This window comes from Phacochoerus africanus, chromosome 1 (assembly GCF_016906955.1).
Source record: "Phacochoerus africanus isolate WHEZ1 chromosome 1, ROS_Pafr_v1, whole genome shotgun sequence".
In the NCBI taxonomy this organism is placed as follows: domain Eukaryota; kingdom Metazoa; phylum Chordata; class Mammalia; order Artiodactyla; family Suidae; genus Phacochoerus; species Phacochoerus africanus.
The window spans coordinates 127,170,273-127,197,670 of NC_062544.1; the positions used below are offsets into that span (position 1 = coordinate 127,170,273).

General features: G+C 41.2%; 1 protein-coding gene across 14 annotated transcripts in view; it reads right to left on the minus strand.

Moving 5' to 3' along the window:
• Positions 1 to 27,398, minus strand: part of MAGI1 (membrane associated guanylate kinase, WW and PDZ domain containing 1) — a 676,654-nt gene that overhangs the window by 16,978 nt on the left and 632,278 nt on the right. For 3 of the 14 annotated variants that reach the window (XM_047778731.1, XM_047778819.1, XM_047778721.1), the window contains 5 exons: positions 21,674 to 21,890; positions 13,708 to 13,799; positions 11,263 to 11,455; positions 7,684 to 7,977; positions 4,340 to 4,540 (listed from right to left, as the gene is read on the minus strand). In XM_047778731.1, coding sequence (XP_047634687.1) covers positions 4,340 to 4,540; positions 7,684 to 7,977; positions 11,263 to 11,455; positions 13,708 to 13,799; positions 21,674 to 21,890 — 997 coding nt within the window. Of the gene's footprint in view, positions 1 to 4,339; positions 4,544 to 7,683; positions 7,978 to 11,262; positions 11,456 to 13,707; positions 13,800 to 17,394; positions 17,479 to 21,673; positions 21,891 to 27,398 lie in introns of all 14 variants that reach the window. The other 11 variants (XM_047778759.1, XM_047778711.1, XM_047778702.1 and 8 more) reach the window with 5 other exon arrangements.

Here is a 27,398-nt window from a genome sequence, read left to right on the forward strand (position 1 = left end):
TGTGTCCTCATGGATACTAGCTGGATTCTTAACCTGCTGAGTCACAAGAGGAACTCCAATTTTAATAAACTTTTAAGTCTTCTCTTAGAATTTAACCAAAACAGTATGTGCTAAAATCCTCTCCAGCTTTTTAAAATACAGAGATGAAGCCCATTATCACAAATGTCTCTATCCCAAAGCAAAATTCACCCCATGTGATAGAAAAAATAGAAAAGGGCCTAATATAAGAGTACACCCCAGCAGCAGTTTTATAAAGGGGTGTCAATGTATCTGACTTTTTAAAACTCCAAGGCAGATGGACAGATTGGCTGCTTTTGTGATAAATTCCAGAAAGCGCCCTATATCCTTTGTTAAACAGTGGTTACACCTGCTTGAGCTCTCGCAGGAATGAAAATGGATATTATTACACTGTCCACAGCAATCGTGTATCCCAAAAAAGCATATCCTAGCTCTCAAGGCACTGTCACGGTGCTGTGCTAAATCAGGGCACTAACTTCTGACAGAAGCTTCCATCTGGGGTTTCAACTTAGCCCCGTGACAAGTGATTACCATTCTAACCTCGCTCCCATGTTAATACCCTTAGCTTCCCTTACAGAATCCCTATTACAGGGCCAAGCAAGCTTACAAAGGAGGCCATCATTCCTTTCATAAATATTTTAATGCATAAACACATACGTAATAAATATCTGGAGGAAGTGTTTGAAAATGTATATCCCATAAATATTTGAAAAGTCTGGGGAGACTTTTAAAGTGTATACGATGGAAACCCTGTTCTTTCTGCCCTAGTCTAGGCTGGCTATTATCGCCACAGAGCCTTCTATAAAGATAATTAAATGATTCCACGCCTTGGTCAAGGAAAGAGTAATATCTGTGCTGCCAAGCCCTACCTCCTAGACACACAAATACTTTAAGTCAGACAGATGTGAAGTACAAATTTAAGAATGTATTTAAATAATACATTTTTGGAGTTCTCTGGTGGCGTAGCTGTTAAGGATTCTGTGTTGTCTCTGCTGTGGCTTGGGTCCAATCCCAGGAACTTCTGCATGCCATGAGAGCAGAAAAAAACAAAAACAAAAACAAAAACAAACAAACAAAAAAAAAACATCTTTCTGTCTATCTCTCATAGTTTCATTACTTTGAACGTGATTCAATCTGAGGATTCCCTGTTAGCCTGGCTCAGCTGGGGTCTGCTCTAGCTGATGAGAATCTCACTTCCACCCAGATTTTGGGGTATTTCTACACAAGTGGTAGGAAACCTGAATGGTTTGACATGTTAAATTTCAAGTTCGGATTCAGTATGTCTGCTCATTCTCTGGGCCTTTCTGTGCTGCCACTATCACTTTCTATCCCTTTCCCATCCTCGTCCCAAAGGCCTAAAAGCAGAGATGGTCCTCTGCAGGCCCATGAACTGCAAAGGTGGGCCTTCTAACAACACAATGATGCCAAATCAGGGGGTCATGTTTCAAAGGTTTGTTGGATGGGCTGGCAGAGGAAGAAAGGTGAGAGGCACACAGGAGAAGGAGAAAAGTAAAACAGGAGAAAATATGAGCCGACTGATGACAAGAAAATGAGCAGCAAGACCTAGGAAGAGCAGTGAATTCAGGTGGGGTCCGAGCATTGCCGCACCAGGAGCGCATCTTCCTGAGGCACCTCCTCAGGTCTCGCAGAACGGCACCCTGGACCAGCTGGATTTCTAAGAGCTTCAAAGCCATTCTGATGAATAACTTCAGTCTCCTTGTGAGGACCATCCAACATAATGTCTCTGGGCCACTTGATCAATTAGATACCAGAGTGAGAGATGCAGGGAAATCATGTCCTTAACATGGAGAGGACACCTCCCTTTTACCTTTCAGTCTACCTTGTCCAATACCCTTTGATGGAGAGGCAGTGGATCCAGCATGATTCTCTCTCTTTTTTGGCCAAGTATGTGGCATGGAGAAGTTCCCGGGCCAGGGACTGAACCTGTGCTACGGCAGTGACAACATCAGATCCTTAAGCACTAGTCCATCAGGGGAACTCCAAACATGATTTTCTCCTCAGCAAACTGGAATGGTCATTCTCTGTCTTCTTGGTTTTTGCAAAATCCTCCTAGATTGCTTGAGCATCTCTCCAGAAATCTCACTCTGCTGCCTTTACTCTAATTTCCAAGACGGCAATTTTTGACCCCATTTAGATGATGAGCATCACTAATCCACCCTCTGCCAGACTTGATTCCCGTTACCAGGACTCTGAAAACTACAAGTAACTGATGAAGAGTTTTATTATCATGGCAACGAATTTCTGAAATATGGTGGCAATGAATTTCTAAAACATTCCATCCTCTGCAGCAATCAACCCTCAACTACACTGTACCAACTTTAATGTTTACTTTCTTCTAACCAAGATGTCCTGTGATATGTCTTTCTGAATTTTATACTTTCAAAGCATTAAAGTTTAAAAAATGTTCTTTTATTGATAATTCTTATTGGATAGTCTATCTTGCCTTAAATATTTTGGTGTTCCAGTTTTCCAAAAAGATTTTCCTTTGCACAACATGAAGTCAACAAGAATGTGCATGGTAGTATATGTGGCTTCTGCATATGTATGTCTTTCCTGATTTCAAACTCTTTTTCTAAGCCCTTCCCTCAAGAAGCACTTTCTTCCCTTCCTTCCTTTTTCGAAATTCTCATGCTCACATTGACTGATCAACCTAGACTGGGCAAGTCAATTCCTGTGTCCATTTCTTTTGGATTAACTGTTTGAAATTTCTCCACAGCTTGTAGATAAATGTATATAAATATATATACTAAATTAGGCTCTCACAGCCATTTGTCACCAATTTTTCCTGGTTCCCTTCATCCTTTCCATTAGGAACCTATGCTCTATCATCTTGTGATCACTTTCCTAAATTGTAATAGCTTTCCAGAGTGGTGAATTGGTAGAATGGACTCCAGACCAGATGGTAAATTACTAACCATGCATCTGAGGCAGGGTGAAGTAGGCCATCATTCAAGCAGCTATTTTTGCCTCCACACTTGGTATAGGGTATTTTTGGTATAGAGAAACTAATCTGTTCTTGGAACCAACAATTTTCAAATATTTACTGTTTGGTTTTGGATTTACTTTTTTCCTGCACAGATTATACCATTTGAATTTTAACCAATATGGCTCTCTTTCTAACAATTAGTATAGGAAAGTGTTCATCTGGTGAATTAATTTTAGATAAAATCCCTGATTTTATTTTACAGACCAATGGCACAGAATTTTTATCAGCTATCTCCATAAACTACAGTTTCCTCTTGAGAAAATATATATTTCATTTCATAACATATATAGCAAGAATGAAAAAAACAAAACAAAACACTGAAACATTCTGGGACAAGTATCTCTTTTTTCCTAAGGGCAAAGTCTGCTTAGAAGGAGGTCAGTATTCAGAACTTCATTCTCTGAAGGATCTATACTTAATAAGAATAGTGTATCAACTTCATTTTTATTAAATATGAATAATGAAATGAGTACTGATATGTTTTGCTGTATAACTTCTGATGGGGAGTGGGGAGGCTGCCCTGCGTACTGCAGGATGTTTAGAAGTATTCCTGGTCTCTAACCATGAGATGCCATTAGCACCCACGCCAGCCAATGCCAAATGTTCCCTGAAGGGCAGAATCATCACTGATATAAAAGATTCAAAGATGTGAATTTAACCAATCAAGCAAACAAACAAGATCAGGAGTCATTTAATGTAGGCCTGCCGAAGTATCAAAAGTAGAGACTTTATTCTTTTTTTCAATCCATATGCAAAAATGAGGAACAAACTATGTAGACACAAATGCTAATAACCTCCCATTAAATAAAAAATTTTGATAAATTTACTTATTCTGGTTAAAAAAAAACAACACAGTACTGGCTCAGCATTGTCATATAGGTTTTGCGATATCGCCGTATCTAGTACACTCAGATTTTAGTAATTATTTTAAAAAAATCATTAATAATGTCCAGGTAGAATATCTGGTGAGCTTCACCACCCATACTCAAACTATTCTGTCATTTTAAAGACAAGGGCATCAAAATAAAATTTAAAAAACTGGGGAAAGTTAAGGATTTTTGGAAATGTTTATCTCTATAGCACAACAGGATCCCAGGGCTAGGGGATTAAGTCAAGAGGGCGAAGTAAAGTTGAGTAACAGTGGCTCACGTTTGTATGATGGGTATGTTGAGTTAGGGATGGATAAGGCTGCCTCTAAGTCAACACTATTCAATTACATGAATATTGATGATACAGAAAGAGACAGAGCTAGAGAGAAACAGAGAGAGAGGGAGAGAGGAGTAGAGGGAGAGAGACACAAGAGGTATACTTTACCATCCCCGGGAATGATGCGGAGGGTAACCGTATTTCCTGCTTCCTTGATTAGGTTGACAATGTCAGAATGGGACTTGTTGGTGATGGAACATCCATTTACTGCCAGGATCCGGTCTCCTACTTTCAGCTTGCCACATCGGTCAGCAGGGCTCCCCTCAATAATCCGACCTATTTTGTGAGGCATAGCCACACATGCATTGCCTGCTTTGATAGTGAGTTTTAATTTTTTTTTAAGTTACATGGGAATATAGTGAAGGGAGGAGAAAAAGGGTTGAAAAGGGAAAGAGAAGGTTAAGTGTTAATTAATTAAAGCATTAAGCAAATGTTATTAAAGGAGAACTCTGTCCCAAGGGTCAAAACATTGGCAAAGTTTGGGGCATTTGCAAAAGTTACCGCCCTTAAAGGATAGGTCATGGCTGCAGTGCTTTCCCTGATTCAAAATGCTGGGGAAACCCCAGATTCCCTCCTCTATTAATAGCAACCTTTGGGATCTTTAGCAACTTTCAAAGATTCCCAAGTGCCCCAAAATAGTTTGCTGTGGGCTTATTTGGGGACTGTAAACGCAAAGCCCAGAGCTTGGAGGCTTTTGCACATTCTGTGTTCATGGTGCTTCATTTTTACCAGCTGTTGCTTAAGCTTCTGCCAATGTTTTGTTCTTTCTCCATTTAGAAAAAATAATCACTGGGCATCTGGTAAAGCCTAAGAGTCTGCTAGCACCAATCTGAAAACATCTAATGGACAAACACTTAGACTTCCTGCCTTCTACCCAGAATGATGAAAGCTTTAGCAAAAGGGTATAATTACAAGATGAGCCAAGAAAGCACCTAACCTTGACACCTATTTTTCCTTTGATGACCTCTGCTCACTCAGCCAATCTTGACGGCTTTTAGAGAGGAGTCCAAATGGCTCATTAGCTTGGAAATCCTCCCTCTTCCTCACAAAAATCCCATCAAAGGAATAAGACAATCTAGCACCTACTCAGGCTGAGGACAGTGATCCGAAGCTAGGTTCAAATCATTCCTCACCTCTTTTCCTTTAATCATTTCCTTTGTGCTGGTTAGTTACTATCAGCGATGATAGGAAAAAACCAGGAAAAGTACATTTGAAGAAGGTTTATTGAATGCTTGGGAGCATTTCATGTCAAAACCAAGAGTGTTGGTAACTTTTATTTTTTGCCTCTGATTCATAATTTAATAGGTGTACAGGTCTGGGTCCCTTATTTTTGCTGCTCATGGGCCCAAGAGCATTGGTAACTTTTAGCTAGTGGTGGAAAATGGGCTCTGAAGACTGACATAGGGTTTCTAGATAATTGTATACTGAGCTTCAATCTTTCTTGTTCATATTCACTGATTTGGAGAGTCTGTCTTTCTGGGGACTGTACGATAGTTATAGAGTTGAGCCGCCTTTGGGAAAAGGTGACAAAGTGAACATGGGTGATGGTGAAACTGAGAAGGCTCTCCCATCATAATTTAGAGCTTAAGGATCAAATGTGTGGGAAAATGAGCTACAATTCCTTTGAATTTCACCACATTTGTCTGTGTCTCTATCACTGGATGTAAGGTCAAGGTTAAAGAATTTCTTAAAAAAGGAAGTTAAACAGTTTTTTTGGAATATAGCAAGCAAGAGTGGTGGAAAGCCTCTATAATCAAATTCAAGTTCTTGATTAAATTTAGTCCACATCCAAGGACAATTCCCATGGGAAAGGAATCATGCAAAGGTATCAGGGCAGCAGGTAGGAGGAAAGCTCTGCATAGCTCAGAAGTCTCATGCAAGGTATTAGGGGAAGTTTAATTTGTCCATTGTAAGAGCCGGAGGATAACAATCAAAGACCAAACTGTAAGCAAAGACATTCAATGTCCATTAAATAACACAGAGCTTCCCACAAGATGTATCTGCTATGTCATTCTAGAAGGGGAAACTGAGAATTCTAAAATTCTGAGAACATCACAGGGGTACATGGGAACAAATTGTAGATCTAAAGGAAATAATCTGAGATTTCTTTCCCCCCTTTGCTTTTCTTTTTATTTTTAAATTAAGCAGAACAATCTCTAGCATTAATTTTAAAACAAGCCAAAACAAAACAAAACAAAAAAAACACACCTCTGTCTTGAGGTCCAGTTGCCTACCACCCATGACATGCTGTGATAATGTTATTAAGGGAGCTCACAAAAGCACTGTTAGTAATGGGCATTTGTTACTGCAGCCACACATGCATGAACCTGACGACGCACCATCTTCTAATGAACACACCTTAGAGGGAAATGGCTTGAGCAGGAAGAAATGTACCAAGACTAAATGGAGGCAAATGGAGTTCTACTGGAGCAGAAGCAGATGGAGCACCTAGCTGATGTTAACTAACAAATGACCTGGGCCACTGGTCCTCGGTCTCCTTGTGGGTAAGTCACTTGGAGAGAGAGCTGAAGTTAATTTCACAGCCTATACAGCCTTTCACTGTCTCCCATCACATTCCATACTAATTAACAGTTGTGCTTGGGGAAAACAACTGATTCTTCTTTAATGCAGAAGGTTGATTATTTTTGGAGTACATACTTATAATTGATTCTCATAGGAAAGAGATTCAGAGTTTCCTAGTTCCTAGAATCACCTGGGTTCCTTTGTGTCTCACCTAGTGTACCTAGCAGAGAGTCAACCTTCCAGGATGGTGACAACTGTGTTTCTCTACACTCTGCTCACATCTCCAGCATCTAGATGAGAAAGGATGCTCACTCTTGCTAGAATTCAAGGGCAGTGAAGACAAATGGCTCTATAACGCAGATGTTAATTTGACTCTTAACCAGGATATGGTAAACATATTGTTTAAAATAAAAATTTAAAAATTTCAGATGGGGATAGAAAAGGGACACAAATAAAATGGAAAGAGTACAAAAAGTACTTCATATACACTTTTTTACTCCTTACACCTCTATTTTTTTTCCCCCAGGCATTTATTTTTACAACCATATTCTTCTTTTAAAACTCATAGACCTTCTGAGGCAAGTGCTATTACTGACATCCTGCTCAGGACTTTACAAATGGTTTTCTCCGGCAAGAGTTTCTCACACTCTATTGTCAAGGAGCTTCTTTGCAAATTTAACATGTGCCTGAAGTTGTCCACCTGTGAACACGCAGGCATAATGGATGCTAAGGGGTTAAAAAAAAAATCCCACCCTTCAGGAGGGGAAAGCTACCAAATAAACTCCATCCCCAATTAAGACTTTAATGATCTGAAGCGGAAAGCATGAAAAGCATTTCTGTTAATGAGATTCTGGCCGTCTTTCACTCGCCATAGAAGAGTGCTCCGCTATCCCAAGAAAACACTGGGGAGCAGAAGGGCCCTCACTCACCGAAAGTCGTGCCTGCCTCGGGCCTGCTCACCGACGACACGATGACGAAGCCGAAGCCCTCGTTCTCCCCGCGCCGGATCTCCACGTCGTAGGGCTGGACCACTGCACTCACCACACCGCTGCCGCCTCCGCCGCCGCTGCCGATGCCACTGGTGCTGCCGCTGCCTGAGCTCACCGTGTTCAGGGAGTTCTGGCTGCCCTGCGGGGTCCGTTTCTCCTCTGTCAGCGAGGCGGGCTGGTTGCTACTGTGATGGGACGAGGCTGGCGAGGGCACCTCGTTCTCCGTTTTGGGGGCTGTGCCAAAGAGAGGCACCTGTTACCTGCCTTTGCAGCAAAGTGTTCCCTGCCACCCCTTCCTCCTTTCTCCCTCAAATCTGCAGCTAAATCAATAGATTGGCAGCTAGCATGGCACCTGACCTCACAGAACTGAACTACAGAAAGTGAAAACAGCTTTTCTGTAAGTCTTTACCATTCGGTATTGGCTGACCGTGACGCTAGGGATAAATCCCCAAAAGGACACCCACATTCTTTATCATTTACACCATACTATATATTAATATCTACATTCAGACTCAAGTTGGCAGCAAGATCGGCCCACTCTGAAATATTTCCTGGTATACAAGTCAAAAAACGACCTCTCCACATTATGCTAAGTGAAATACATCAGATAAAGACAACTATTACTGTATGTTATCACCGATACGTGGAATCTAAAGAATACAACAAACCAGTGGATATAACCCAAAAAAAGCAGATTCACAGACATACAGAACAAGCTAGTGGTTACCAGTGGGGAAAGGGAAGGTAGGGAGGGAAACACAGCGGTAAGGGATTAAGAGGTACAAACTATTATATATGAAATAAGCTATGATGTGACTCCCCGTCATGGCTCAACGGCGAGGAACCCAGCTAGTATCCATGAGGATGCAGGTTCAATCCCTGGCCTCACTCAGTGGGTTAAGGATCCAGCATTGCCGTGAGCTGTAGTGCAGTTCACAGATGCGGCTCAGATCCCATGTTGCTGTGGCTGTGGTACAGACCAGCAGCTTCAACCCCCAGGCCTGGGATCTGCCATGGGTGTGGTCCTAAAAAGACCAATAAATAAATAAATATAAATAAAGCTATGAGGATATATTGCACAACACAGAGAATATAGCCAATATTTTATAATATTTTATAACCTTTAACAATTGTGAATCACTATATTGTACATCTGTAACATATGATATTGTACAGCAACTAGACTTCAATGAAACAAACAAAAATGAGCCATCCAAGGAAGTGCAGGTGTGGCCCACAGCAAGGACAACCGCCATCTTTGCCTCAGAGACATGTCCTTCGCTGCCTTCAAATTGTCATGACCCTCAAGCCACATGTCTGCTCAGCTTTCCAAAGAGTTTTACTTCTGCTTTTTCCATCAGGGGAGAGATAATAAGTTGACAGCACCATTAAGATTTCCATACTGTGGGATTCCTGACAACACCTATCCGAGGCACACTTAGCTTCTCTTCCTAGCTTCTAGATGTCAATTATCTACTTTGATCACACAATTGGATCCATTAGCCTCCCTCGGAATTCATCTTATCAAATTCTAGTTTTATTGCTTTGTCAAGTGACAGGGTAAAGCACTCCTAAATAGCCCACAGTGGTAGGCAGGGCTGACTTATTTTTCATGGCAAAAGCAAAATGTGTGTTCAGGTTTTAGATAGCACTACTAAACTGATTCTCCAAAGCATCTCCTTTCATAGATTTCTTTTTGTTGTTGTTGTTTTTGGTCTTTTTAGGGCTGCACCCACAGCATATGGAAGTTCCCAGGCTAGGGGTTGAATCTGAGCTGTAGCTGCTGCCTACAACAGAGCCATAGCAACTCGGGATCCAAGCTACTTCTGAGACCTACACCTCAGCTCACTGCAACGCCGAATCCTTAACCCACTGAGCAAGGCCAGGGATCGAACCTGCGTCCCCAAGGATGCTAGTCAGATTCATTTCCTCTGAGCCACAACAGGAATGCCCATAGATTTTATTTTTATTATGGTGAGATATACAGAACATAAAACTTATTAATCATTTCAGGTATATGGTTCAGTGGCATTAAGTACATAAACATTGTGTAACCATCCCCACCACCCATCACCAGAACCTCTTCATCTTTCAGAAGTGAAATTCTGTGCCCATTAAATACTAATCGTTTCCCCCTCCCCTGCCCCTGGCAACCACCCTTCTACTTTCTGTCTTTAAAAATTTGACAACTCTAGGTACCTAATATAAGTGGAAGCATATCATATTCGCACTTTTATGACTAGCTTATATTCCTTGGCCTATGTCTCTTCAAAGATTTAACATGTCTTTGACCCAGAGCTAAAAACCTCCAATATTTAAGATTTAAAAAATCAATCTGAAACAAAAGTTAACATTGCTCTCCTATTTTCATTTGGGCCAGTCAGAAAGTTTTTATCTCATCTCAAAAGCTGTTTCTAACTGCTCTTGGTTGCCTGGGTTACTATGCTAAAATTCCAAGGCCAAAATGAACTCCAGGGACATAAGCGATTACCACTGTTCTCCATGGCTGCGGTAAGGTGGGCTCGCCCCCTGGAGTCTGATATCTTAATTCTGCAATTAATTGTATGTCATCTAAATGAGCTCTACTAGTTTTTTTTTTTTTTTTTTTTAAACAAGGTGCTAGTTAATTTCCTCTGATAAGTAGTTGTTTCACTAATATTGAAGCCATGGAGAACTCATAATATTTTGTATTATACTTTTGCAGTAATTCAACTGACAGAACATGGAATCTGTCTCTTCTGCATTCTGGGTTCTTTCTTGACTACTTGGAGGTGGGGGCTGCAGACAAAGGTGCTGAATGCACGGAAAGCACAGACCCTTTGCAATGAACTGGCAAAAAATGTTGGATTCTGATACAAAGGTAAGCATGATTCTCGAGGATGGCAAGAAGGGAAGGCGAAAATCACAAGGCAGTGGGAAGGAAGGAATTGGTGAGGGTTTTAGAGAGAAGGTTATATTGGAGTTGGGCCTGAAAGGATACATAGGATTTTGAGTTGCAGGAGGGAAGAATCAAAGATGAAGTGGAACTGGCCAGCTGTACAACTTTCTTATAGAGAGACATTTTATAAGATGAAAATCTCAGTTTAATATATATGACTGTCAACAACAGAGTAACTTTTTTTATGAGCTTATTTGGCAGCACAAACCCAATTCTTGGTCTCTTAATTTGAAGCTATAATTCTCCTGACTGTCACTGTGACCTCTTTTGTTGAGAATTCTCATCCTATGAAGAAAATGACTAAGTTCTGGTTGGCAAGGGGATGGAGGGAGGGAACACATATTCAGCTAGCCCTCTTCTAAAAGCCTTTGCTGAACATGCATGGATGGCACATTAAAGCACTTTTGAATGACAGGAGTTTCACAGGGCTTGAGAAAAGCAAACCATCTGGAAATTCTGAGCTTAATCACATTTGCAAACATTTGCTAAAATAGATGCATGGGGAGGCAGACACACGGAGGGGGCCTTTTCTATGCATAAAGTGACAAGGAACTGTCTAAAGGAATGAAGGAAAAATATACCTGCAAACACCACTTTACGCCGCACTGTGAGATTGACGTGGCCTTGCTTGGCGGCTTGTTGCATAAGCTGGACCACAAGCTGGTGTGACTTTCCAATGACAGGTGTCCCATCCACACAGATTAATTCATCCCCAGACCTCAGGCGGCCATCCGTATCAGCAGCACCCAGTGGTACGATGTGACCGATATAAATCTGTTGGATCATTGGATGATGGATGAAACATTGACCTTTAGGTTTAGTATTACAGACAGGCCTTGGAGCCATTGTGGGTTTGGTTCCAAACCACCGCAATAAAGTGAATACCACCACAATGCAAGATACATGAATTTTTTGGTTTCCCAGTGAATATAAAAGTTATGTTTACACTATACAGTAGTCTATCAAATGTACAATAGCATTATGTCTAAAAAAGTACATATCTTAATTTTAAAAATACATTTTTTAGGTCTTTTTTTTTCTTTTTTCCCACCCCGTGACATATGGAGTTCCCAGGCCATGGATCATTTCTGAGCTGCAGTTGCAACCTAAGCTGCAGCTGTGGCAAGGCTGGATCCTCAGCTCACTGGGGAGTGCTAAGCTAGGGATCAAAATCATGTCCCAGAGCTCCAGAGATGCTGCCAATCACGTTGCACCACAGTGGGAACTCCAAAAAATACATTCTTGTTAAAAATTGCTACCCATCAACTGACAATGTAGGGCTGACACAAAACTTGAATTTGTAAAAAAATGCAGTATCTGGAGAGCATAAGAAAACAAAGGCTGCCTGTATAATGATGGCCTTTCCATCTGAGAACCATTTCAATTTGTCCATGTCTGCCTTCATGCTGCAAACACTAATTGAGTGCCTACAGGGCACCAGGTAGTACAGTAATTCTTAAATTGTGGAAAAGATAACTTTTTCTTGTTTGGTTTCTTTCCATTTATCTGTAGATTGGTGATGACTCATTCTTTCTTTGCCTTTGCAGAAATAAATCACTTTATTCCATTCATTTGCAAAACTTTTTCTCCTTTTCTATCCACCTAAGAAGCCTCAGTTCAGAAAACTCTGCTAATTATAATAATAGTACAACTTTTCTTTAAAGGTCAGCATATGCCTAGCAATACAGAGTGCATTAAAACTACTCTTAAATGAAGGGATGAATCAAGTAGAGTCTAGTTGGACACCCCCACTTCTGTAGTCTATGGAACTTGCACATAGAGGTGGTCTTTATATTTAGTGTCTTGCTGTTATATTAACCATTCACTAAACTTTAGCTAAAATATTTGTGCTTTCTTTGCCTTCTCACTAGATGATGCTACAAGGATCTTTACATGGCATTTACATTATTTCCAAAGAACTCTGACAAAAGAGTGGTTAAGCACATGGATGCTGGAATCACATACTTTCCACTCTGTCCATTTACTAACTGTGATCCAGGTAAGTTCACTAACCTTTCTGTGTTTTTGTGTTTTTGTTTTTTGGTCTTTTGTTTAGGGCTGCATCTGTAGCACATGGAAGTTCCAAGGTTAGGGTTGAATCAGAGCTACAGCTGCTGGCCTATGCCACAGCCACAGCAACTTGGGATCCAAGCCATGTCTGTGAAAACTACACCACAGCTCATGGCAATGCCAGATCCTTAACCCACTGAGCAAGGCCATGGATCAAACCCTCATCCTCATGGATACTAGTCAGGTTCATTACTGCCGAGCCACAATGGGAACTCCCTATGTCTTTATTTCAGTGATTTGAAAACTGGGGATACATTCAAAGATTTGATGGATATATGAGAAGAATGTGTAAAGACTGTAGAAGCCTTTAGCATAGCATCTGGCACATAGTAAGCACCCAATAAATGGTAGCTATTTTTACCATGACGAGGAAATGAACGATATTTATCTTTAGCTTTCTCTTCCTTTTGCAAAAGAATCCTGTGATATTCTACTCAGTTTATTCTAAAGATGAGGCCTGCAGAAGTTAAATGTCTCCTGATCCTTGTTCAGGGTTCTTTCTCTAATTTTGTAAAGAGAGTGGTCCTACTTTCTCTAATCTCTCATAATGCTTTTTCAAGTGCTCTCTATGTCCTAGCTACTCAATACACAAAGCTAACTACCTGCTGGCAGATTTAATGGAACTGGCCAGAAGGATCAGCCCATTGTATTCTTAGTTGATGTCTATTCCTATTTTGCCTTTTGGTTTACTTTTCTTTGATGGGGAACTCATATGCTACAGCTGTTGCTTTCCAAAAACACAAACACAAACCTTTTAGAAAGGATCTAGTCCCTTCTTACTCAAGACAGAAAATGCTTTCCAAAAGCTAAAGAAAACTCTCCACTGCTTGAGATGAAACAGTCTGGGATTCACTTAGCTGAACTCAAATTCTTGGTGATTTCTCACCGCTCTCAATTTGCTTTGAAGTCTTAGAGAACAGGGGTGAGGGGTGGGGATAGGTAGACAAAAGACTCACAGGTTCCCCTGGTTCATTGCCACCCAGAATCCTAAATCCAAATCCAGTTTCTTTCCTCCAGAGGAAGATGTCCTGTTCTTGGTAATCTGGAACTGCAGAGAGGGGAAAGGAAGAGAGAGGTTATTTTTCTAATAAAAGGAATCAGAGCCTGTAGGCGAACACAGTGAAAGGACCAATACTGATGGTGCCTAAGCAGATGACAGCTTTCCAACACAGACAAGGGAACAAAATAACCTGGACAGGTGAAACAATAACAGAGAATGCTGGGCGAAAATTAACAGTGGGCACAGTCATTGAGCCTTAAGTTTTTTTTCAAAGGACTAATCACTGTTTGATAATTCCTCATCAAGCCCAAAGCTATTAGCCCTGATGGAGGCCAAAGTCAGCACTCACCACTCTCCAAGGTACTGTCACAAGAGGAACTAAGAAATTAAAATCATCATGCTCCCCCCATGTCTGAGGAAGCTCATGTTAAGTCAGAGCGACCTCTGAAGTGGAGGCTGGCTCGGAGGATAGAAGACCCTTCAAGTACCTGATGTTGTCAACTAGAAGATGAAACAAAGCAGCTTGAGGTAAAAAGTGTCCTCAATTAAAACAAACAAAAAAAATCCCTTATTTTTCCCTTTAAAGTAATCAAAACTAGCAAAGCCAATAATATGATTTGTTAGATCATTTTTGCCGAAAAAGTTACTCTTGAATATCCTAATATTTCCAAATGTAAAAATTTACTATGATTTTACTACCCTGCCAACCAGCAGCCGGTTTTACACCCTTAAGCTCAATGGGGACAACAAAATTGTTCTATATCAATGAACTGTATTTCATCGCTAAAATGAGTGCTTTACTCCAGCATCTGTCTATATTTCAACATTGTAAGTATTAATTTATTATCCAATAACTTGATAATTTATTTCTAAAACTCAGTAATAGTCTAGGGCTTTAAAATGAAAATGGCAATTTTTTTAAAGAAAAGTAATTTCTATAAGAACATGCTAGAAATTGTCCTATAGACCAGTCTGTTACTTAACTAAGGTAGTATAAAAAGGTTATTTTTATTTAATTCTTACTTAGTATTTATCTTTTTTTCTTCTTTTTAGGGCCTCACCCATGGCATATGGAAGTTCCCAGGCTAGGGGTTGAATCTGAACTGCCGCTGCTGGCCTACACTACAGCCACAGCAAGCCCAGGTCCAAGCCTCATCTGAGACCTACACCACAGCTCACGGTAATGCTGGATCCTTAACCCACCAAGAGGGGCCAGGGATCAAACCTGTGTCCTCATGGATACTGGCCAGGTTCATTTCCACCGAGCCATAATGGGAACTCCCTAATTCTTACTTAGTATTTTATTTATTTTTTTTAATGGACACACTTGCAGCATATGGAAGTTCCGGGGCCAGGGACTGAATCTAAGTCAGAGCTGTGGCAATGACAGATCCTTTAACCCACTTCACTGGGCTGGGATCAAACCAAAATCTCGGGAGTTCCCATCATGGTGAAGTGGAAATGAGTCTGACTAGGAGTCATGAGGTTGCGGGTTCGACCCCTGGCCTTACTCAGTGGTTAGGGATCCGGCATTGCCGTGATCTGTAGTGTAGGTCGCAGACGTGGTCTGATCTGGCATTGCTGTGGCGTAGGCCGGCAGCTACTGCTCCAATTAGACCCCTAGCCTGGGAACCTCCATATGCCATGGGTGTGGTCCTAAAAAGACAAAAACAAAAAACAAAAAACCCCCCCAAATAACCAAAAAACCCGCATCTCTGCAGTGACTTGAGCCGCTACAGTTGGAGTCTTAACCCACTGTCGCAGTGGGAACTCACTTAGTATTTTAATGTATAAGCAATGTGTTTCACAGTCTGAAATAACACATTTTTTATTTAAAGAGAAAAAATATAATCTAGTGGTCATGAATCCTAAAGGAGATTTTCAGACTTTCTGGTTTCCTTAATTCCTTGGCTTTGGGGCTGAAGGGGTGTGTAGGCATGAGAATTTAATTCCCATCTTTTCTGATTTTGTACAATGGGATAGGGAAGAGATGGTGGTTGTTTAGATTTCACGCTTTCAGAGATGTCCTTTATTCAGAACTTACCCATAAGCTTAAAATATACAGGGAATGAATACACCAAAAGAAAAGGAACTCAATGAACAGGTAAGTACAAGTCAGAGGAGTCTGAATCCACTATTTTTGCTTGAACTATCTTAATGCAGCACTTTGAATGGAGCTTCTTATCCAGTGCTTTTTTAAGATAATTGCTGAGGCTAAGCTGTAAGATGCCATGGTGAATGGAGTTAAGCTACATCATCGGACTTCTAGAAACACAATTTTGAGAGTTGTATTTTCTTAAGCACACTAAGGTAACAATATTTTCTTTCTGTTTGAGTAGCTGGCTAAAGGATATTTGCTGTGATAGCCTCATTGAAACAATAAATTAAATCAAGTTGAGTCTTGTCTTCGGCTCACTCAAGCAGGAGGGTTAGTACTAAAACAGACCACGGGTGCTTTCCAACCAGCACGAGATTCTTGGCAGAATCTGCTTTAAATCTGCTGAGCCTTTCTGTGAACAAGGGAAGGACCTGTGCAGAGACCTCCAACCCAGACAAAATTTTTTTGTAGCATCATTTAATACAGGAACACTTGTCTATCCTACGGTAACACCCAATGAAGAAGTTCCTACCTTGTATTGCTCATTGAGGAGTAAGCTACTATGGGATGGGCGGCTGGGGCCAACAGACTTAGGCTTATCATACAGTTTAGTCCATTGGGGGGGAAAAATGTTCCTTTGAGAGTCAATAAGCAAACAGCAAAGTTTCTTTAAAGAGCTTCCTGTTGAAAAGGAAGATGCCCAATGACAGACACCAAGGATGGGGAAGATGCCAATGATGAGCCTTCTAGGGAAACACACAGAAACACAATACACCAACACAGAGATATGTTACAAAGAAAGTCTTTTGGCCCTTGAACTTGGGAATCTTGACAATTTTTTTCTTCAACCAACCAAAAGCTATAAACCCAAATATATAATTCTGGTGATCAATCAATACTGACTCATCTTACAGAATGTGAGAATTATTTTTCTCTTCTTTGTCCTCTGCTGTTACTTCCTCCTAAGGGCACTGAAGTCTCTAAACAACTCCCTCCACATGGTTTTTGTTCTTGTCTTTATTTCCAGCAGATTTTATTAGAATTAAGTTTTTAGGAGGCAGCAGAGGAGAACCATCTTTCTGATATTACTATCACCTTTTTTTTTTTTTTTTTTTGAGTGAGGCTAAATCAAAAAGAGCTAAGAAAATCTGGTCTAGCTCTCTTTACCTCTAAGCCCTGGCACAGGTGACAATCTGAGCAGCTCATTTCTTTTGGCAATTTCACCAATGACCCAATAAAGCAGTCAAAAGACTTCCTTTGATAATTAGAAAAAATGGAATCACCAAGTTTGGAGAGAGCCCCCCTGGTGTCTCCATTATTATAGACACACCACACATTTGCAGACTTGGCTAAACCATGCCAATCACTTTATTTCATCTCGTGTTTGCTCTATGCTTAGTCAACAAGAACCCCCACATCCTTTCATTCATGGCATCTCTCTTTCTACCCTCCCTTTTCCAAGTTTCTCCCCAGCCCCCAGACTGATGGGAACATTAAACAGGATGAATAGTAATGGAGAAATAAAAGTTTTCAGTGGATCCTTACTCTGACATTCTCCAAAATTCGTGGAACTGATTTCTCTCTCTCTTTCACCCTTGCTCAATCCCGATGCAGGCGAAGGTGACATAGCTGGAATATTAATGTCACAATTTTGCAAAGCTTAATGTATGTGCTTTCTCTTAGTTCATTTTAATTTAGTTTTGATTGATAAGGAACATGCAGTTAAGCTTTCACAGTAAAGGTCAATGCTGCTGTGGATTTTAAAAGACTATGGTTTGATTCTTTTTTTTTCATGGTACTTTCCTTGTCAAAAAGCTAGAATTTACAACTGTACCATTGGGAATTTCATAGGACTACCATTACCATCTTAAACTCTTCCTACTTAATTATACTCTGAAGTACACATTCTCAGATGACCTTGTTTGGATCATGCTAAGAACTTTAGATTTATCTAACCCCTTATTTCCTTTTGAAAAAATTTAAGCATACTTTTGTCACTGCCACGCTAGTGCGTTTATTTAAAATAGTACCAGGTTCTTGATGGGATTAATTCTTGTGCTGATATCTGTTCAGATGAATTCTAGGCAGTTCAACCAGAATTGTCTTTTATTTAGTAACACAAATCATCAGATCAAGCCAAAACTGAACAAATATACAAACAACTGTCGTAAGAGCTCTTAAAATCTGGACTTATGCTTGAGCTGCTTAAACTCACTATGATAAAGGAGTCATTCACCAATTCCAGACTTGTAAGCCTCTCTCTTTCTTGAGGGACAGGTGTATGCTGGTTAATATGACAGCTTTGTCATTTTTTCTTTCTTAACTCTCTTGTCAACAGGCTAAGTTTCAACTGCAAGCTTTAGAATTTCTTTGGTAGTAATCACTAGTGGAAACTAGCAGCTCTTCCTCAACATTTGCAAATAAGATCTCGTCAACGTCACTTTTAAAAGACATGTACAATTGGCACGTTCTCTAGAGAACATACAAAACAGACAACATGGCTTTTAAATGACTTCCATGTGGGTTTTTAATTAAACACTTAAGCTCTTCAAAGGGATTTATTAACACAACTGTAATTCAGACTGATACTTTTGGACACTGCTGTTCTGACAGATGGCCACATCAAGAATTTGGTATTTTGCATAGCATTTACACCACATGGAGGAACGGGATCAAGACTATGGTAAGAATCTTTACACTGCCCTTTACGATAAAAAATAATACAAGGAAAAATAGATTTCCCCCCAAAAGGGGGGATAAATTAAGGGTAGAAGGAAGGGTGCTGTTGCTGTTTTCAATTTTCCTGTTTTGCCTAGAGTACCTGGCTCACTTCATTTATTTATTTATTTTTATAATGATTTTTATTTTTTCCATTACAGCTGGTTTATAGTGTTCTGTCAATTTTCTACTGTACAGCAAGATGACCCAGTCACACATACATGTATACATTCTTACTGGCTCACTTCAACGTGCTGGGTGGATGGGGCAGGGAATCAGAGCTAACAAGGCTACACGCTGCATTTTTTTTTCCAGTCTTTTTTTTTTTGAGAAGACAAGATAAAAAACAGCCTAAGGGCAGAAACTGATCTGGGATAAAGCAAAAATACTGATTAAAGGACAAGACTGACATAGGCTCAGTCATAGGTACTGGGGAAAGAAAGAAAATCTGTGAAAAATATGGAGTAATGACCATGGAGGGGAAAAGTCTCATCATTATCCTCATTTAATCATGTGGAAGAAATCGATGTGAATTTTAACATCAATTAGGCTGGTACAATCACTCAATGACGAGCCTCCAATAGTCAAAAAAAAAAAAAAAAAAAAAAAGGATTCTTGGAGTTCCTGTCCTAGTGCAGTGGTTAACGAATCTGACTAGGAACCATGAGGTTGCAGGTTCGATCCCTGGCTTTGCTTAGTGTGGTGTAGGTTGCAGATGAGGCTCGGATTCTGTGTTGCTGTGGCTCTGGCGTAGGCTGGTGGCTGCAGTTCCGATTTGACCCCTAGCCTGGGAACCTCCATATGCCAAAGGAGTGGCCCTAGAAAAGGCAAAAAGACAAAAAAAAAAAAAGATTCTTATTTGTGCTGCTAGATCCTATTCCTTAGATGTTCAAGAAAATCAAAGTCCAAACTGGCCCCATTCCAAATAGTTCAGCCTGACTTTCCTTCCATGTTTAAAATAGCTGGTTGTGGCAGAATTATATATTTTTCTCAATTTTTTTTTCCAGTGAGAACTTTAAAAAAAATTGCATGAAATACCACATTCTGAAGAAATACTGCTTCCATCGAGGCAAAAATGGCAATATGAGCTGGAGCCTCCTATTCACTGGGTGCGAGAGAATTGTCTGTCAATCCATGTGGCCCCTGACAGCACTTCAAAACACGATTTATTTTATCACCAAAAGATTTTCATACATGGGCAACTCAATCATAAATGTGTCCTCTACTGAGAAAAGCAGGGGCAGGGTCAATAAGGCAATATCTCACCATCAACTGAAGTTGGGCCATTGACTGAAGGAGCCACGTGGTTAGAAATGGGGAGGGAATGTGAAAATATTCCTCTTGGGGAAAACACTACTTCAGTGAAATCACTGCAATTAGTGAGAAGACACAGTGAGAAAGGACCCCGGGGTTCATGCTGAACAACCACTGTTAAGCAGTAGTTAACAAGGGATGTGCCAAATGGAACTTCATTTCCTCTGGTCAGAAGTCAGGTGTCCTCCAGGGGTCTTTCTGGTCCAGGGACTAAGTAAATTCTTCAAAGGATCAGGCTTTTGTCAGCAGAGCAACCCCTTAGCCAAAATGCAGGCTACTTAATTGCACGCATAATTCTTTTTTTGACTGCACCCTCAGAGTTCAGAAGTTCCCAGGCCAGGGATCAAATCCACACTACAATAGTAACCAGAGCCAGAGCAGTGACAACACTGGATCCTTAACTCACCGAGCCATCAGGGAACTCCTGCACGCACTGTTGGAATAAAAAGGCAATGTTCTTTCCCTTGAAGAGGAAAAGGATGGAGGGCCCCCTGAGTGAGTTCTAAAATTTGATGATCAGCAAGACTCCAGATGTGCCTCGTGCCCCCTGACTGCTAATGTTCACCCAGTACTGGGGCCAACCACCTTCTTAGGCAGGGATGCTGGTCTCACTCCCCTGTTTGGTTTGGGTCGCAGAGAAGCTGCCTTAGCCAGCAAAGGAAATGTTTCATGGCCAAGTCCAAGGGGGTGGGTGGGAGGCTGCAGAACCTCCCCCACCACCAACCACCTCTGGGCCTTGGCTCTCCAAGCGGCTCTGTAGGGAGAACCACAGCTATGTCTTCAAAGGAAACCTGTGCTGGGGGAGGGACAGGGAGCAAAATGGATGGATGGAATGAGTCCCTTCTATCTTCCTTCAGCAAACCTGGTCTCCTCCCTCATTAAACATCCTCTCCTGTCCAATGACAACAAGAGTTAACAAAGTGCATGTACTTCCTAGATGCTTCATCCCATCATCCAATCAGACTCATGAGAAGATGGTGGTAAAAAAAAACAGCCAAGAAAAAGGGGGGCTATTTGCAACCTCTAAGATTAAAGCATTTTAGGGACTCAGGTAATAAACAGTAAGAAAAATGAATATTTTTTGTGGTGAATAGTCTTGGAAATCATTTCATAATAAAAAGTAAAAAATTAAATATGGTTTAATAATAAACTATCCCGTTTATAAGAGCCAGAAAAGGCCCTACGCATGACATTAGGATTTCATATTTACTGACAAGATGAAGCCAAGGAACACACTTAACCGCTGTACAAATAATTAAAGCACAAACTACTCACTGCTTTTTTTTTGTTTTAAGGGAAATGTTTAGAAAGACTGATAATGATTAAAAAAAATTACCAGTATTCTGAAAAACCAAGAGACTGCTAAGAAAGCATTTAATTTTTTTCCATTACTCCTGCAATCCAAACCAATCGTATTTCTGTTCAATAGTATATCAGAGCTGTTTTGCAAGACGGGAGCTCAGAGTAGGCCACCATCCCCATGTGGCAAAGAATTAACGAGGCAGCCACTCTTATCTGCCATTTCTTTTAAGGGAAAGGAAAAACGAATCCATTTCCACTCAGACCTTTCACTGGATGAGCATCCATATCTACCCCTCCCCAAACAGAAGCCATAGTGGAGGCTCCATCAAAGTCCAGCAAATTCTGTGGCTGCTCTGAGATGCTTTCACCTCTCACCTGGATTTATCTCCCTCCTATTCCCACAATGAAAATCTATTCTCATTAAGCCTCAAGAGGAAGCTGGTGCTCTGCAACCAGGCCTGGGGAAGACAGAAGGCAGGATGCTACTTACGTCGGTTTTCATACATGCTCCTGGACTGGGCCCAGATTTTAAAAGGATCTGGCTTTTTCTGCCCAGAGCTGTCAGTCTGATCTGAAGCCGGGGCTTCGGCTGGTGGGTACTCAGGGAGCACCTGTGCGCCGTGGCTGGGGGAGGCCGTGTGCAGGCTCCGGTGGCTGGCCACACTGTGCTGGGAACTGTTCTGGCTGTCTTTTCTTTCCAGTGGTTGCTGAAAAGGAAGTGAAAGAGAGGGGCAAGAGGAGAAGATTATTATGGGTTCCCTGAGTGGGTGTTTTTCCACCAGCTTGTTTTCGCTCAGCCCTTCTTTGCACACATACATAAATACATCAACAACACTGTGGCTTCCACCTTCGACCAGCTCATGCTGAATGCAGATAAATCCCCAGGCGACTGGCAGTCAGAGAGAGAGGGGAGGGCCGGAGAGAAGGTCATCGTCACAAACCATACTGCTTTCCGGGCTGGAGCAAAAAACAAACTCTATTTACATCAAGTTTCTCAGCTAAGGCATTGGGCTGGTTTATTATGAGATGTATGCATTTTAATATCCTCAGTTTTAATTATTTATTTTTGGCTGTGCACATGGCATGTGGAAATTCCCAGGCCAGGTATTAAACCTGAGCCACAGCAGTGACAACACTAAATCCTGACCTCTAGGCCATCAGGGAACCCCCAGCATCCTCATTTCTAAACCAAAAATGTGACACAAAATACCATGCTTGTTTTAAATAAAAAACTACAAAATCCAGAAGAAATACAATCAGGGCTAAAAACACTCCTTGGGATGCCACATCTTCCATCTTTCAATAATAAAACACCTAGAGTTCCCAAGTAGATAAGTGGGTTGAGGATCTGGCATTGTCGCTGGTGTGGCTTGGGTCACTGGTACGGTGCAGGTTCAATCCCTGGGCCTGGAACTTCCAAATGCCATGGACTTGGCCAAAAAAATGTATGACAATAAAATACTCAACTTCTATCTAAGGATTTACCATCAGTCTTTCTAGCTGTAAGGAACAGAGAATAGATTAAAATCCCGTCTACATTATGTGCGCTCTTGTACTTGTAAGTATATAAATAACTACTATCTGAAAAGTTTTCATAATTCTTACTGAATCAATTTTCCAGGCACCACATTTTACCTCTTGATCTTGTGATACTACTCTTGGTTAAAAACCAATATCCAACTTTATATATGGGTTGACCTCAGGGAGTCAGCCTTCTGAGATATGCAACTTGTCTCAAATCCAAGTAGTAATCATAGGGAAAGAGATTCATCTACATTTTAGTAGAATAAATAGGTTCCTGTTCCTTAAAACCTGCTCAGCAAAAGATCCTCTGCATTTTATGAGATGCTCTTCGTTTAAAGGGCAAACTGAAGGGAAGGTACATCTAGTGGAAGGAAAAAATACTAGATTGGAAATAAAATAATTTCAGTTTTTACTTTCTCCAATAAAGGATGTGGTTAAGCCCAGGTGTTATAGTTTCCACCATTCAAAATAAAAACCCTGGAGTCCCATCTCACATGATAGACGCCATGACACTGCACTTATCTGCTCCAGAGGATTGTGATTCGGCATCTTCAGCCTCTGTTGTTGACCCTGTTGTAGCTTATGATTTTTTAAGTTGTTTATAAGATCTTTGACATAGACATTTCAGTTCCCTAAAGTTCTTTATAGCATCAAAATCTTGCCTTAGAACCAGTCCTATCACAACCATTCCTCCTTGCTCTTTCCCCAGGTCGCCACCATCTCTCCCATCTGGATGGAAAATTTCAAGGTTCCTTTCATTTACTCCTCAGGTCCCTCTTGCCCTCTCTCTTCAATCCTTGCTTTGAAATAAGCATCTGAAGAAAGGCCAAGGAGGACACAGATTTAATTTTCCCTTGACTGTTCCAGATGAGAGATCTGAAGATAGGTTTTAGCAGGGATTCAAACTTGAGGAAAACTGGGCAAATATTGAATGAGGGTAAGATAGATCATTTAGAATGATACTTGGTGTGCTTGAGGTGGAAATGTGAGGACAATACTCTCAACTAGCAAAGTGGTCTTGGTAAAAGTGAGTGAGGAGTTAATTGACTCAGACTCAAGAGGACAACGTATTCTGGTGAAGATGTCAGGAAAATATAATGACATTTGTGCAGGGACAAATACCACCATTAATTACCCCACATCCCCACCACTCCCTTTTGAGGATGAAGGGCTCAGCTCAGACTTGGATAGACCAGTATTCCAAAGACTTGGAATAGAACCCCGTCCTATCAACTTCCAACAATGTTCTTCCCAAAGTGAATTTGGCCCTCAGGGCCAGCTAGCCCACTTTTGCCCCAAGAAGGTCAATACTTGTCTTCTTGCTTCTTCTGGAGACATGCTGAAGATTTTCAGATTCAGAAAGATGTAATGATGGATACAATCCCCATCCACTTTTGCAAGTGCAGAGAATTTGTTTGTCTCTTCACTGTGGTCTTTGCAAGGGTTTCCATTAATAAACAAGCATGTGCAGCGGTCAGCCCATCTGGGGTGTGTACACACCCTAGCATAAACAGAAAAAAAGATGGACTCGGGGTGGTTTTACCCCCCTCTTATACTTTCCTGTCCTGCCTACCTCTTATTTTTATACTGTACAGAGAATTTTTTAAATAAGACAAAATTTAAGGCTATTTTTATTTAGAAATGAACCTTGGAAAGGAGAATTAATGGGATTGTTACTTTCTATTTTTTACATTTTAGTAGTGTTTTGTTTCTGCTCTGCTCTTAGAAGGAGAGGAAAAAGGCATTTTAAAAGTAAAAGCAGGGGAGTTCCCGTCGTGGCGCAGTGGTTAACGAATCCGAGTAGGAACCATGAGGTTGCGGGTTCGGTCTCCGCCCTTGCTCAGTGGGTTAACGATCCGGCGTTGCCGTGAGCTGTGGTGTAGGTTGCAGACGCGGCTCGGATCCTGCGTTGCTGTGGCTCTGGCGTAGGCCAGAGTCTACAGCTCCGATTCGACCCCTAGCATAGGAACCTCCATATGCCACAGGAGTGGCCCAAGAAATAGCAAAAAGACCAAAAAAAAAAAAAAAAAAAAAAAAAAGCAAAAGCAAATAGTAGTTTCCATGTGCCTCAATGGGTGAAGGATCTGGTGTTGTAATTGCTGTGGCATAGGTTTGATTCCTGGCTTGGAAACTTCCACATGCTTGTGGGTACGGGGAAAAACAAAAACAAAACCATACACACACACAAAAAAAAAACCCCAAAGTAAAAGCAAATAATTCAATTGATTAAGGATCTCTGGGTTTACCACGAGAGTTGCATGCCTCCCTTTCAAATGCCAAACCTCTCCTGGATTTTTCAAATGAGTAGCAAATGCCAGATGTAGGGTTGGTCCACCAATACTAAATTCATTTTGCAGCTAATGTAAGTCTCTGACATGTGAAGCTCCAGCCTCCTTCGTGTAGAAGCTCCTTTTCACAAAGCCTCACTGGGACCCAGAGAGGAGCAAGGCAGGATGACCTAAGGGAAACCACACTCAATCTCCTCTTCCTTTCTGGGGTTACTCTGTAACTGCTTTAAAGTTAACAATGCTTCCCATCACTGCCTCTTCCTGAACAGGAGAAAAATAAATACCTTTCTGGCAATCCTGTCCCACTGAGTCTGGACCTTTCTCCAGCAGGAAATGCCCATGTGCTTTTAACACATGCCCACAACTGCATGCACACAGATTCTATATGTCACCTCATGGGTTCCAAGAACCCCTCCCCCCTTAATTTTTTTTATTTTTAGGGCTGCACCCCCCGCACATGGAAGTTCCCAGACTAGGGGTTGAATTGGAGCTGCAGCTGCTGGCCTACACTTCGGCCACAGCAACGCAGGATCTGACCTCTATCTGTGACCTACACCATAGCTCACAGCAATGCCAGATCCTTAACCCACTGAGCAAGGCCAGGGATAGACCCTCATCCTCATGAATACCAGTCGGATTCATTACTGCTGAGCCACAAAGGGAACTCCCCAAGACCTTATGATGGCTCTCCCATTGTAACAAATCTGACATGGAGGACCTGGAAATCTTGACTAACTGAGGAGACAGCTTTGCCATAACCAAAGGGTGCAAATGAAGGTGACCAGAAACGAGGCTTAGGCATCTTTAAAATGTTATCACCCTTTCTCATCTTCCCAATAAATGACACATTTAGGTTTAATGCATCACAAAATGAAAGATACAATCTGGACCCAGTTTACAAAACTCCCTCTCCATCAAACTGCACCTCTGTATCCCCTCTTAATGCCACCTAAACTCTGTTTCTAAATTTGAAAAATGAAAGTAAAGCAGCATCCTGAGAATATGCTCTAAAAACCATGCCATTGCTAACCCAGCACTAAAGGGCATATTCTCACCCACCCTCAAGGGCTAAACTTAACACAAGCATCTGGAAGGTTTTTGGATCTTCCCTGATAAGATTTAATCTTACATTTCTTTTCAAGTTCAATTATGAAAATGAGTTATTTGAAAATGTATTCCGTATTTGAAATCTTGGCACCTAGCGTTTGGTTTTTTTTTTTTTCCTCATCCACAGCATGCAGAAAGTTCTCTGGGCCAGGAATCGACCCTGTGCCACATTTGTAACCAGAGCTACGGCAGTGAAAATGCTGGGTGCTTAACCAGCAGGGTTCTCTGGCACCGAGGCTTTTTGGAGCTATGTTCTCTGTGTGTGTGGAAAAGTTCAAAATGGGCTTTTTTATTTTCAGAGAACATGCTAATTAGTTATGATGTCTTCTATTTGGTTAGGGTTCAGGAGGGTCCAGGAGAAAAGCCATGTTTATATAGCTCTCAAATTAAAGGCACTTTGTATGCCTCTTCCGCAGTCTGGATTACCTCCCAGAAGACTTGGGGCATGAGAACAAATTCACTTCTGAACTAGTTATAACACAGGATATGATTTGCATCAAATGTGATTGTCTTTCACTTATTTTCCTAGGTGAAAAACTTGACCACAGATGAGCATCTGTAGTTAAAGACAAACTTTCAATTCTGCTAAGGTTATTCTGGGTCTGCCAAGACCATGGATGGAGCAAGCACTCAGAAGACCAATGAGAGAACACCTAGAGTAGCCCCTCTTAAGTAACTATGTGAAATACACTCATTCCTTCATTGAAGAAATATACAATGATCACTGGCTGGAAGCCAGACTATGAAAGATACAATGTGTAAGCTAGAAAGAGGTGGTACCTGAGAATTTATACCTATGTATCTAGATGTGTGTGAGTGTGAGTATGTGTAGATGGATAGTAATCAAATAATCCTAATGGACTGAGGACAACATACTGCAGTGTCCTTTAGCTAAGTAATAAGGAAAGGCCTCTGGAAGAATGTTCCATTAATGGAAGCAGCATGTGCTAAGTCTGCAAAGCCAAAATGAGCTTGGACTGTGTGAAGAACGGAGAGGAGGCTAGTGTGGCATGGAAGGGGGGGTGGGGTGGCCAGAGATGAACTTGGAGATCAAACAATGCATGGGTCTTGTGGGCTCCATGAAGGAGTTTGGGCTTCACTCTCAGGTCTGGGGAAGAGGAATCCACTGATGAATCTAAAGCCAGCATGTGCCAGGAGCCAACTACTTCCAGAGAGCTTGCTCTGGCTAGTGTCTGGTGAATAGCTTAGTGGAGATGGGAGTGAAAGCAGAAGGCCAGTCAGAAGGCTACTGGGCAGACCCTGTGAGGGACCTGGGGTGGTTTATACCAGGGGAAA